The 13,225-nt window shown below is 40.7% G+C and overlaps 1 protein-coding gene across 1 annotated transcript in view; it reads left to right on the top strand.

Moving 5' to 3' along the window:
* The first annotated feature begins 720 nt into the window (after positions 1-720).
* The window catches only part of asic2 (acid-sensing (proton-gated) ion channel 2), a 259,964-nt gene continuing 247,459 nt past the window's right edge, over positions 721-13,225 (top strand). Inside the window, exon 1 of the mRNA XM_055223627.1 lies at positions 721-1,416. Coding sequence (XP_055079602.1) covers positions 721-1,416 — 696 coding nt within the window. The remainder of the gene's footprint in view (positions 1,417-13,225) is intronic.

The raw sequence follows: 13,225 nt of genomic DNA on the forward strand, positions 1-13,225 counted from the left end.
GCTGCTGCGCTGGTTACCCTCGGGAGCTCATAACACCGGTTAAAGCAAGCTGCGCACAGAGCTGACATTACAAAGGAGTCCGGGCAGAAAAAAGTACCAGAAAACAAACGTGCGTGGACCACTTGTGAATTCAATTAGAGCTGGTACAGGCTCGTGACAGGAGCTGACAGGAGCTGACAGGCGCTGACAGGCACTACTAAAGAAACACAGCACTGGAGCGAGGCAAGACTTCTCCGCACCGAGCCATTCCTCTGCAGCGCCTCATTATTTTAATTACCTACTCCTCTTTCATTTCTTTTGGCTCTGTGCTTAGCCCTCAGTATTTGTATTCTGCCCTCCTCTCCTGGTGTCCCCTCCCTCCCCCGCCTGCTCGCTCCTCTCCGTGTCTCATCCTCTCTTGTTCACTGTCACACTAACTGTGCAGGATGCTGGAGTCACTCATGTAGAAGCCACCTTGCTTGGAGCACATTTGCCTGTTTTGTTTTGTTCTTTCGGCTGGTTTGGACGACAAGGAGCCATGTAAAGTGGAGCATGAGAAACATCCAACAAGTAGGTGCTGTCTAGTTTTTCAAAGCTTTTGTGCCAACAGCTGAAACTCTGAAGGGGCATTATTAGTTTGGAGTCACTTTGAGAGAGTTTGGTCAGAGCTTCTCCTCGCTGTGGTCAGGATAAAGACTTCCCCTGGTGTGGACTACAGCAGTGCTTTTGCCCTGGAGCTTCATGTGGGCCCCAGCCCCTGCAGCCTGGCTGGCAGATGAAGGCTTCCGCGTGCTCCCCGTGGCTGTAGTGCTGTGGGCTGCCATGGCCTTAGAGGGGCGCTGTCTCCGTCGGGGGTCCCCGGCCATGCTCAGGAGGGGTGGGCAGCGGCGAGGGCGGGCATCCCTGAGCCGGCTCACATCTACTCTGCTGTCCCGCACCCGGCTGCACGGCCTCAGACAGGTGTGCCTCCCCGGGGGCTCTATGGGGCGGAGGGCGTTTTGGCTCATCGCTCTGTGCACCTCTGTAGGACTGCTGCTGTCCTGGTCCTCAAACCGCCTGCTGCACTGGCTCTCATTCCCCACGTACACACGAGTCCACACTGAGTGGGCCAAAGAACTGGCCTTTCCTGCGGTCACTATCTGCAACAACAACCCCATCCGCCTCTACAAACTCACCAAGAGCGACCTGTACTTCGCGGGCCACTGGCTGGGCCTGCTCCTGGCCAACAGGACGGTCAGGCCTCTGGTACTGGACCTGCTGCAGGAGGACCGCCGCGCCTGGTTCAACAAACTGTCCGACTTCAGGCTCTTTCTGCCTCCACGGAACTTTGAGGGGACCAACCTGGAGTTTATGGACCGTCTGAGCCACCAGCTGGACGACATGCTCCTGTCATGTAAATACAGAGGGGAGCCATGCGGAGCTCACAACTTCTCCTCAGTGAGTACCCCCCTGCTCTGCTCTCATCTCATCTGTAGTGTAAAGAAACGTCACTGTGTCCGGCTTCAAGAGCCATTATCTCAAGAGGAAACTAATTATTGTAATGCACTCAGAATATTGCTTTAGCCACAAATATCTGTTTTAAACATAAATACTGTGTACTGCTGTAGTACCAGCTTTACTGCTGATGCTCCAAAACAGAAATGGATTTGTTCTTGCTGTGGCTTTTGTAAATAAATGTGTTCAACACCACATACGTACGAGTGGCTTTACAACTGAAGAAGATGGTAGATTCATGCTTTGTACTGCAGTGGTGTGAAGGTCAGGGGAAAGACTTCCCTTTCTTTGCTCAAATTCATTTGTGGATCTTATTGTCATCAACCTTTGGGGAAAAAGTTTGTATTATTATATTACTTTTTCCAGTTTCCACAGTGATATGAAATAAGGAGAATAAGAAAGTGCTAACAAACATATCCTGTCATTATGTTTACTGTGTTTCTCTTTATGGAGGAGGTTATAGTGGGCCAGTCCATGGGGAGGGCAGTGGAAGTGGGTGTTTAAAGACTTTATTATGTTCTGATTGTTTCTCAAGCAGTGCATTGGAGTTTGCAATTGTATTTTTATTGGTTCAGAGGCTCTTTTGTTTGTTCTAATGCATCATTATAAACCACACCATTCACTGTCTATCACGGTTCCGGAGCAGTCTGATCCAAATGCTAGATATTGTTTCTAAAGCAGCTGTGTCTTCCATAATAATGTGCTCCTCGGGGGGATAGTAGCTCAGTTGGTAGAGCGTTTGGCCACTGATTTGAAGGTTGGTGGTTTGAATCCCCCTCTTCACATAAACATCAATGGCAGAAAAGTCAGATCAGGTGCAATTCCAGCTCCTACAGATGGATGCTGTCATTATGTCCTTGGGCAAGACACTTAACCCATCTTTGTAAAGCTGTGAAGGTGGAAAAACACACAAAAAATTGACTTTTTATCATTTACATTCACTTGTCTAGGCATAGCTGGTCATTTTGGGTTTTTTCTCGTCTCCGTCGAGAAATGCAACCTCTGTATTTGACCCATTCTTCAGTCTGGACTGGGCACTCTGTTGCAAAAGATCCAGATCTTGAGCTGGATTTGGTCAAGATTTGCCGATTTTGCCTTTGTTAAAAGTGCACGATGTAACTTTTTGGATGAAGGGTCAGCCACAGTTCGTTTCCATAGAGATGCTTTGACTTAGACAAAACTTTGCTCTATTTCTATTTCCATGGAGACGAGCACGTGACTAGACTTAGTTCAATACGTGGTGGTTTGAGAAGTATTTTTGGGGCCTTTTTCTGCACTTTTTCTGTACTGTGATAAGATCTGAGCTGCAGAAGATTGAATTATGAACTTTTATGACTCAAACTAAGTGGATTCTTTCATTTTTGTTATTACAATTCATATTTCTTTTACAGTTTTGTACATTTAGGATCATTTTTTGGGGGGATGATTCTACTTTTATCATTTATCGACTATATTTACTTCTTCGAGTTGTAGCTCCACGAGAAAACCTATATGATTCACCTAACATTCACATTTAAACTTCTTGGAATGAGTTTGCTGGTTAAATCTTTTTTTGCGATGGTACTTGTAAAACCTTTGGGAAATGCTCATTTTCAAAGCAGTGTAGTCCACCTTCTGTCTTGCAAATCAGAGTAACCAGAACCAAGCCGCTGGGCCCTTATTAATTAAGAGTGTTTTGCAGCTCTCACTTAGAAAAGACTCAGTCCCTTCTGGCTAGAGCTGGTTCACTTCAAGACAGGCAAAACTACGTAGCCTGTTGATTAAGAATAAAGTCAATATAGTGCTGTTTAAGCCTCGAGCAACTAGGACTTAAATTAAATTCCTATACATAATGTTAACTGCAGCTTTAAACTTTGAACACTTAAAAACGCTAATGCTTAAAACGTGAAAAAAACAGAACTAGCTCATTTTAAAGTTCATTTTTTTAAAGTTCATTTTGACCCACAGGTTGGCGGTGTGATTCCAGCTCCTACAAATCAATGCTGCTGTTGTGCCTTTGGGCAAAACACCCATCTCAACTAGTTCATTTTAAACCGTTTACAGTGGTGCAAAGTTGTTCCTCACTTACCTTAGGAATTCCGAGCGTCCTAATTCACATCGCTTTTTCGCAACTTTCAGAGGCCATACGGAGTTTTGCAGTCACGCTAATGCTAACGACAACAATGCTGACCACGCACTTCCTGATTATCGGACAATAAACGCAGATGCACACAGTATAGTATAGCGTTTTTGTTTTGACTTCCGGAGCTGCGTCATACTTCAAACTCGTACAATTTCTGCACTTTTCCATGTCAAGTAGTTATGTTGCGGTTCAACGTAGAGCTTAGTGTTAATCGGGGCCATAGCGCTATTGACGGAAGAATGTTTTGCAGCGTTATCTTCTCTGCAAAAAAAAAAAAACTCCCCTAGAAATAAATCAGCAGACGAGGCCTTCAGAAGCACGGGAGCACAAGATCTCTGCACCAGTCCAATTAATATGTAGCTCATGAGAAAATCCAACTGAAACTGTTTACTTTCATGAGCAAATAAAGCATAGGTGATGGGCGGTCCGTCATCTGCCCGTTTCCATGTAATCACTTTGCATGGAGTATTCCGCAGTATTGTATTAAACTTATCAATCTTGTATTTTATCAGGTACAGGGAACTTGAAAGACATGACTTGTTACTGTCAGTGGGCTCATCTCTCCACAGACTGTTCCAAATAGGAAGTGGTCATGGACGTGCTTCTGGCTCCATCAACTCTGGCTTCAATTCACTTTCTATTGAAAAACTGTGGCTCTTCTCTCTGTAACTGCTGCCGTCAGACTCGTCATTTTGGTCTTAAAATGTTCGTATTAACCCGCTCTACATGATCCTGGGGTTTTATTTCACTATTGCATTAGTGACTCAAGATATGAACATTAATAACAGTCAAATCAGGCGACATCTTTCCCCGAGGTCGCGCCCGCTAGCATGCCTTCCATCATAATGTGCTCATCAGGGCGACAGTAGCTCAGTTGGTAGAGAGTTTGTCCACTGATTCGAAGGTTTTTAGTTTGGATCTTGCTCTCGACATAAATATCATTGGTAGATCAGTCAGATCAGTTGCGATTCCAGCTCCCACGGATGGATGCGGTCATTGTGTCATTAGGCAAGACACTTAACCCATCTCTGTAAAGCCTTAGAGTGCCTTGAAGGTTGAAAAGCACTATATAAAAATGTAATGCGACAGGTTTGATTAACAGTGTTGTTGCTCGCTCCCTACTAAACCAATGGTGCGGACGGGAATAGGCGTTACGTTCCAACAAATTCACTCCGGATTGGCTCTTTGGTTGCTGGTTGCTATGATACTTGCGGTCAAAATACCTAGTATGCAGTTTGGTTTCAATTTCGCCTTAGCCTCGATGAGCTTCGACTGGATTTGACTGGAGCTGAATGCTGTGGGTGACGTCACACTCACTCAGTCCACTTCTTTATACAGTCTGAGCTCTCAGATCTGACCAGTAACCTGGCCGCACAGCGTTGCCTGCTTGTCTCCATGGGGATAGATACATTTAATGAGACAGTGTGAAACATGTGCAATTAGTAACATAATCAGCTCACTTATTTGTTTACGTGTACATCCTCTGTGATTTTAATGAGGTTTTGACACAGTCCCCCGCATAGCCCGTTTGTGCAGTGTTACTCCTATAGAAAGTATGTTGTCTGACACATCGTTGCTTCCTTCCTGTCTATTTTCCCATCATGTTTTTGCTCAAAGGGGGCCTCGTGGAGCTAACAAGCCCTGGGTGCTACATCTAATCTCATTATCCTGCCGCGGTGAGTCAGGAACCGCTCCCTAAACCCTGTTCATTATCACTGTGTTCAGAGCACCGCCGGCCCTGCACCAAAAACTGTGGCAACTTGGAGATTTAACCAGGGACACATGGGCAGATGCTCTATGTCTCTGAGGTAATAAACACAAAAACCTTGAAGTGCTTCTGACAGTTTTTCATGTTTTTCTATTTATTACGTGTTTTGGAGGGATAGTACCTAATGGTGAAGATTTATCATAGTTTTGCATCAGTCAAGTGGTAGTTTGTGGGAAAAAAGTTGAAGAAAAGTATTTTTTCCTGTATCTCAGCATGTGCATTTCCACACAAAACGCATTGACAAAAAGAGACATTTTTCTGTTAAACAAAATAAATGCGTTTTCATTTATTTTTATTTGTCAAATTTTAGCTATTGTGCAGTCCAAGGTGAGACACTACAGGGGAAAAGGAAAAAATCTTATATATAGAAATCAATAGAAATATCAGTTTGAAACTTGTTTTGTTTTTCACTCACATAAATCCAAGAAAAAACTGTATTACAAGTTTTTCATCATGTAATGTTTTCATATAAAAATCAGGCTATTTATGTAAAAACGGATCGATCATTTTTGGGACATTCAAAACAGAAATATGACAAGAGCCTGCTTAAAATTTTTTGGTTCTTTTTGTTGACATATCAGATACTAAAAATATACAGAGGGGATTTGGGATTTAAGTAAACTAGATCTGACTGAAAATTTGCCTAAAAATTCTAATTTTGCCTCATTTTTTTGGAGTTAAAACTTGAATAAATCAGACTTGGAATTAAATATCAAATAATCCTTCTGCTCGTTTCGTCAAAATCTTGTTGAGCCCAAGATTGTAAAGTTTGGTGTGTGTAGGTGTTACTTTAAGCTCTAATTCTTATGTCTCTGTGGGGGAAATGCATTTTTAGAAAACGCCTTTGAAGTTACAATGTCCCATATAACTCTATGGAGGCACATTGATTAAATTAAATATTAAAACATCTTTCAGTGCAGAGTGGACAGTTTTGTTGTTTCCACCTGAAAGCTTGTTGCCAAGAGACCAAACTGACCAAAAAACAAAAAATGACTGAAAAAAAATCTGCCTGTGAGTTTTTGGTCCTTGTTTACATTATTGTTGCTGGGTAACAGTCTCGCCGTTACCTTTGCGCATGTCCAACCAGGAAGTAACATTAAAAAACTGAGAAAAAAACCCTGAAAAAACTGGGCTAGATCAGCAAAATCTTAAAAATATAAGTGAAAGGAGTCGTTCAAACCGTCATATGCAATAAAAAAATGGAGACTGGTTTTGATTAGCTTGAGATACTTTAAACCGGCCAACAGCAGGTCGCTTAGGTCTAAAGAAAAAGAGAGAGAAGCTAAAGGTGAAACGTAAAAATAAACCGTGAAAATGATGGAGGTCGAGGGTGTTGGGAATACTGATGTGCCCCATAACTCTCGGAGTAGTGGACACACGTGTAGAAGGCTCTGTGTCGTGGAGGAGAGACGCTCCAGAGGATCGATAAATCTATTAGCCCCGTGGTCAGCTTTATGGAGGTCTGCTGTGCTCCACATCACCAGGACAGCAACATGAGACACTGGGAACCTCAATGCACTTCACTGGACGAGATCATGTCCATTAAAACCATAGAACTCAGTCTAACGGAGTAAAAAGATGAACAGACACAAAGATTTATATTTGTTCATAGTTTTTGCACTTTATTCACCTTAATTTGGAGGTTGAGGACATCGTTGGGGTTGTAGTATTTTGCATGTGGCTCCTGATCTTGACAGCAAAATAAGTTCTCTACAGACTCCGACGTCATTTTAAAGCCTTCAGAGCGTTGAGCATTTTACATAAACATACTTTATATTGTATTTTAGTGGCAAAAACCTTTCTGCAGCAAAACCTTCTACAAATCTCCTTTGAAATGAAAGGGATTACACTTAACCCTTGTGTTGTCCTGGCAAGCAACTTTGTCACAGCCAAACGCTGCCAATTCTTTATCAAATGGGTGGAAAATTGGGCTATTTGTTCATTTGGATGAAATTTGTACAATAAAAATAGTTTGAAATTGTTGAATTTTTTTTTTTTTTTTTTTTTTTTTTATAAATGTGGTATAAGTGCATTAGAAAAGTGCATTAGTAGGCTAAAAATAGAGGCCAAAATTGTAAGCAAAATATATGTTATTTTATAGCTGTGTTATAATTAATATTGTCCAGGTGACAGCTTTTACTACTCTCAGTCAAAAAAATAAAAATAAAAAATAAATAAATTAATACATCTAATAATAATAATAATAATAATAATAATAATAATAATAATAATAATTCACAAAATTTTGACAAATCCCCCTTGGCAATTGACCAGATTGTGTTCGTCAAGTACAGTGATGGAAATGAAGTTACGGGACATTTTGAGGGTCAAAAATACATCTTTTTACTAAAACAAGGCATATTGGCCAAAATAAAAAAGGTATCCGGACATTAGTCTGAAGTCAGGCTAAAAGTAGAGCCCAAAATTATAAAAATTAATTATTTTATGGTTGAGAAGTTGGGGTCAAATTGAGCCCAGCGGAACATAACTCTACTGGGAGGAACACACAAGGGTTTAGGTGGTACCGGAAGTGCCACCAAAAAAGAGACCGCGGTTTAGCGGCATTCAGAGGTAAAAGTGGACGATTAAGGCCATTTGTACTGGAAAAATGGATTCCCTTATATAATCTATTGTAATCATTTTGGGTTCCTGTACATTACCCTCCTCCAAAAGTTAATTCAATAGACTCCAATCAGCGTTTACATGCAGCAGATAAAAGCTACACCGCGTAACTTTCAGTTGCTGGCACGTCACCTGTGTGATTCCATGGAAACAAAAACAGAACGTTCTCCATGGAGTTATAATGGGTTTTTACACCATACTGTGGAATGTTAACCTAAGGTACAACATCTCCATGGAGACGAGCACGAAGAGCCAAGAGTCAGGTTTGTAAAGATCCGAGCCCATTCACAGTCAGGACGCGTGTTTTTTTTTCCATGATTTTCAGTGGCTTAAAAATGTCTGAGATTAAAAAGAAAAGTAGTGTATATTTTTGGCTAAAACAACATTAAAAAGACTGCCAAAAGAGCAGATTAAAGGCAACATTCAAGCACACTTTTTCAATGCTCCATTGGGTTTAGGTAACTGCGCCCACGTTGACAAATTAGGCCATGCTCAGAGCTGGAGAGCACCATCTAATCAAGCTTCAGGCGCCAGATGAAAAAGAGGACCATTCTTTTCCTGGCAACAGCAATGTATCAGCTGCATCTCCAGAGGAAGCTCATAATGGCTCCACTGCACTACCTGCAACTTGACTCACAATGGCTCACACGAGGCTCGCGCTGGTGTTACATGTTCAAACTGTGAGGGTCTCTTTGGTGTTACATGTTCAAACTGTGAGGTTCGCTGTGGTGTTATGTGTTCAAACCACGAGGCTTGCTCTGTTAGTTCCATCCATGTTTAGTATAGCTTTGCACGGACATAGAGTAGAGATGGTTCTGTCACCTGTTGTTTTCACTGTGGAACTGAAACTTTATGTTGTCCTTCCCTTATTAAAGAACACATAGAACCAAAAGGACTACACGCCTCCACCAAATCGTATGAGTATCGGCAATAAAACTGGAGAAACGGGTTGATCGGCAAAATGGCATCTTGAAAATAAACTACTAAAAGTGTTTCAAACATGCACGAATCACTCCAAATATAACTTCAGAGGTTCAATGAGAAGGAAACAACTATAACACGGTTAAAAGCTCTGAAAAGTGCAGTTTGCAGAATAGGTCTGATTTAATCAACCTAAAATTTATATCATTAATTTCATCAATTTTTTTTATCACATAAACTTATTGATTTCTGTGGAATCACTGTTATCATGTTCCTGTATTATTAAGGATGCACTATGTACATTTTCTCTATGGACATCCTATTGTTTAGTCTTGAATATCCCACAGCAAAGCATTAAACTTATCGATCTAGCAGGTAAGACCACTACCAGGTCAGTCACTTCTTGAGCAACAAAAACACTTGTGATTTAACCATTGCAAGGTTGATGAGTTTAATGCCTGGCAAAGCAACAATACCTCCATAGAGACAGCTTGTTGCTGACCCTCTAACATTTGAAAAAGTTACAGTGTGCCTTTAAACACACTTCACATTGTAGTGAGTGAGGAGATTGATTTGCTGTGTTTCTGGTGCAAATACCACCCTGAGCCAAATGTTAGTAGTTAAAGAGCAGGGTCCAGGAGGCTGCCGGGCGCATCAGTGTCACGAGACCACAGCCTGGAAATCCGTCTGATAAAGGTTAATTGATTTAATGGGCCTTTGTTTGTGAGAGAGGCAGATTTTCCCCGTACATCCCAGTCTCATGGAGCTAGCGTAAATTCAGCCTGGAAGACCTCCAGAACTGATCTGCTCCTCGGGCTTCATCACCTCCTTCTATTACTCCTCCCTGCTGCTCACTGCACCTCCTCCTCGTCCAATAAGAGCCCAGTCTTCCCTATTCCTGCATCAAGTTTAATGTTTATTAAATCAATTTCCCAATCTGTTTAATTTAATGAGAGGAACCAAACCCAAGATCCTCATCAAAAACATAAAAACAAAACTAGGAAAGTCCACTGATTACAAACCCAAGCATATACGCAGTGCCACAAAGCTTCCAGTGTGTAGACCTTTTGGCTAATATCTCAGGTCCTTTGGTTTTCTATCGACCGTTTCCAGTTGAGATTCTCTGAGAAGCTAACCCTCCAATATCGATTTGTGTTGAAATAAACATGTGCGAGGAGGGTGGAAGTGGATGCTTTGACCAGGGGAAATCTCATTATTACATCCGGCCTTGTGCGCGCTATGCTCCAGTGTCCTAATCCAATTCTTCTCATTCAGAACGAGGAGCCGTACATGGTCTGAGAGGCTCGGATCACAAACAGCATTGTGAGAGATTTCAAGGAACTATGGCCCCGGATTCTGTGTAAAAACGGTAGTTATTCCCAAATGGCGTTGTCAGATAGTGAGAAAATGTGTGTTCTGCGTTTGTCACATTTTTAAAAGCACTGGGAACTAGATTTGCTACATATGGATGCACATTTTAAACAAAGGGTTACGTTCTAAAAATAACCCACAATAGGCGAAATCTGCGAAGTTGTCAGCTTTATTTTTTACACTTATTCTGTAAAACCCCTCACCACACACTTTATACACTTTTCTCACACAGGCATTAACATTTTCTCACATTTTTCTCTCTTGTGATGTCATGAAGTGGTAGTTTTCAAGTTAACAGCTCCTTTTACCTTTTGCGGGAAGATTGAAAGATCTAAGCTACAGGTCCAACAAGTTTGTTTTTTTTCCTTTGCTGACGACAAACAACTAGTATCAAAACTATTTACAGGTTTTGTGATGTGATAATTGTTCCCGCTCCAGTTTAGTTTCAGATTTGCGATGGATTGTGCAGTTCTATCAGGGACAGCAGGCGACCTCATAACGTCTCACTGGGACTCTTGGTCTTGCTCAGTCTGAAGATGGAGGAGGATGTTGTATTCAAACCTGGTACCTTCTCACTGCATGGCGCCAGCATCAACCCACCGCTTTACCACTGTGCGCTTTTGTGTTCCTCAGCATTTCCTTTTTTGGTCTAAACAAAAACAGGAGATTGAATTTCAACTACAAAATGAAAAACTATAATAAGACTAATACGAATTTCATTTAATACTTTCTTCTTTTATCGTAGTTTTGATTTGAAGCATTTTAAGTTAAATTGAAAAGCGACTTTCTGAATTTGAAACAGCAATCAACAAAATGTGAATGTAAAAGATCCATATTACACTGTTTAATATATTATAATATTGTCTCCTCATCACAAACAGACCTGGTGTTCTTCTTTCAAACAGAAAACACCCTGTTCCACCTTGTGATGTCATCATGTGGTAATACAGGAAGTGCTCCACTGTGTTTTTAAACTCCATACACCTTCACTAGAATCATTTGGATCATTTCAGCCCTGGATTTGCCAATCTCTACTGAACTAAAGGTAAAAGGAGCTGTTAACTTGAAAACTACCACTTCATGACATCACAAGTTGGAACAGAGCATTTTGAGCTTTGGAGATGTAAACAGACTAATAATAAAGTGTTACTCAAACATGTGTGAATGAAACAAAACACAACTCCAGGTCTGTTTTTGAGGAGGTAACAACATTATAACAGCTTCTTCACAACTATAAAAATACAAAATATGGAGGCCTGTCAGTGAGTACATTTACACACAAAATACACAAAATAAATGGGATCATCAAAAATATGTGTCAGTTAATTAATGAGCACTGGTTATATTTGGAAACTATACAGTGGTACTAAGAATTTTAAAATAACTCTCAATCTTTAACATGTCATCTTTCAGTTTTTGGTTTCACCTGCTGTGAACAATCAGAAACAAATCAGATTACGCTCATCAGACTATTTACAATCGAATAATCTGATCACTCCAGAAATCAGATTATGATCAGATTTTGGGTGTGCATATCAGCAATGGATGAAGTCATTAGTTTTGTTACTTAAGTAAAAGTACAGATACTGGAGTGTCACATGGAAAAATAAGTTAAAGTATTTAAGTACATGTTTAAAAATGTGTTATAAGAGTAAAAAGTAAAAGTATTTCACATGTTTAAGTGTAAATGTAGTGATAATTAATTTTGTGTATTTATTTTTGTTTTGCTCGAACTCGAAAACTTTAGTCAGGATGTTTCCACGAACATGATAAAAATAACCCCTCAAATCATATGAAAAGTACTTTTTACTTTCCAGTCTAGTTAAAAATGTAGTGGAGTAGAAAGTACAGATACTGCTCTTAAATGTAGTGACGTAAAAGCAAAAAGTATCCACTGTAAAATGTACTCAAGTAAAGTCCAGATGCATATAAACATAGCCAACGTTTGCTGCTAACGATCTGGAAAAGACGAAGATTGACAGCGTCCCCTCGGCCTGTGTAATCTCGATGGGTCCGGTCCAGCATGCAGATGTCCAGATTACAACCGGTCGGTATTCATATGGTTACACCCACTTGACACTCCGGACCCTGTTAAAGGTTATCGTGGAAATAGAAAATAAATTGATGTGATTCTGCTTCATGAATAGCATTAGTACAACCAATTTGTCCGATGGCTCTGATGGACAAGCTGGACGCCAATAGCTTTCCAGGTTTTCTTGTAGAATACATTGAAATGGGATTATGTGTTGGCAGACTGCGGAGGAGCCGACTGATGTGATGGTTGGTGTTTTATGCCTCTCTTGAGTCCTTGACAATGTAATGCTAATTTGATCATTTAAATAATTAGGCTAGTGAGCGCTAATATGTCTACGGCACATTAAAGGTCCCATATTACGCAAAATGGGCTCTTGTGAGCTTTTAGCCGTGTTATAATGTTCCCTACTCAAAAACATACCTGGAGATGTGTTTTGGTTCAGTAGACCTTTATTATTAGTCTGTCTACATCTGCAAAGCTCACCTTGTGATGTCATGAAGTGATAGTTTTCACGTTAACAGCTCCTTTTACCTTTAGTTCAGTTGTGATTGGCAATTCCATGGCTGAAAAGATCCAAATGATTCTAGTGAAGGTGTTTGGAGTTTAAAAACACAGTGGAGCACTTCCTGTATTACCACATGATGACATCACAAGGTGGAACAGAGAGTTTTCAATTTGACAGAAGAACTGAAGAAGAAATATGCAGAGTTTGTGTGTTAAACGCGTGTGAATAAAACAAAACACAACTCCAGGTCTGTTTGTGATGAGAAAACGACATTAGAACAAATTGGTTGAATGATGTATGATTTTGATTTGAGTTGCATTATTGCTATAACAACAGAGCACCATTGCCACGCCAAATCTTACATCACATCACTATAACAACCCCTCACCCCACCCCTAACCCCTCATT

This window comes from Periophthalmus magnuspinnatus, chromosome 8 (genome assembly GCF_009829125.3).
Source record: "Periophthalmus magnuspinnatus isolate fPerMag1 chromosome 8, fPerMag1.2.pri, whole genome shotgun sequence".
Classification (NCBI taxonomy): Eukaryota; Metazoa; Chordata; class Actinopteri; order Gobiiformes; family Gobiidae; genus Periophthalmus; species Periophthalmus magnuspinnatus.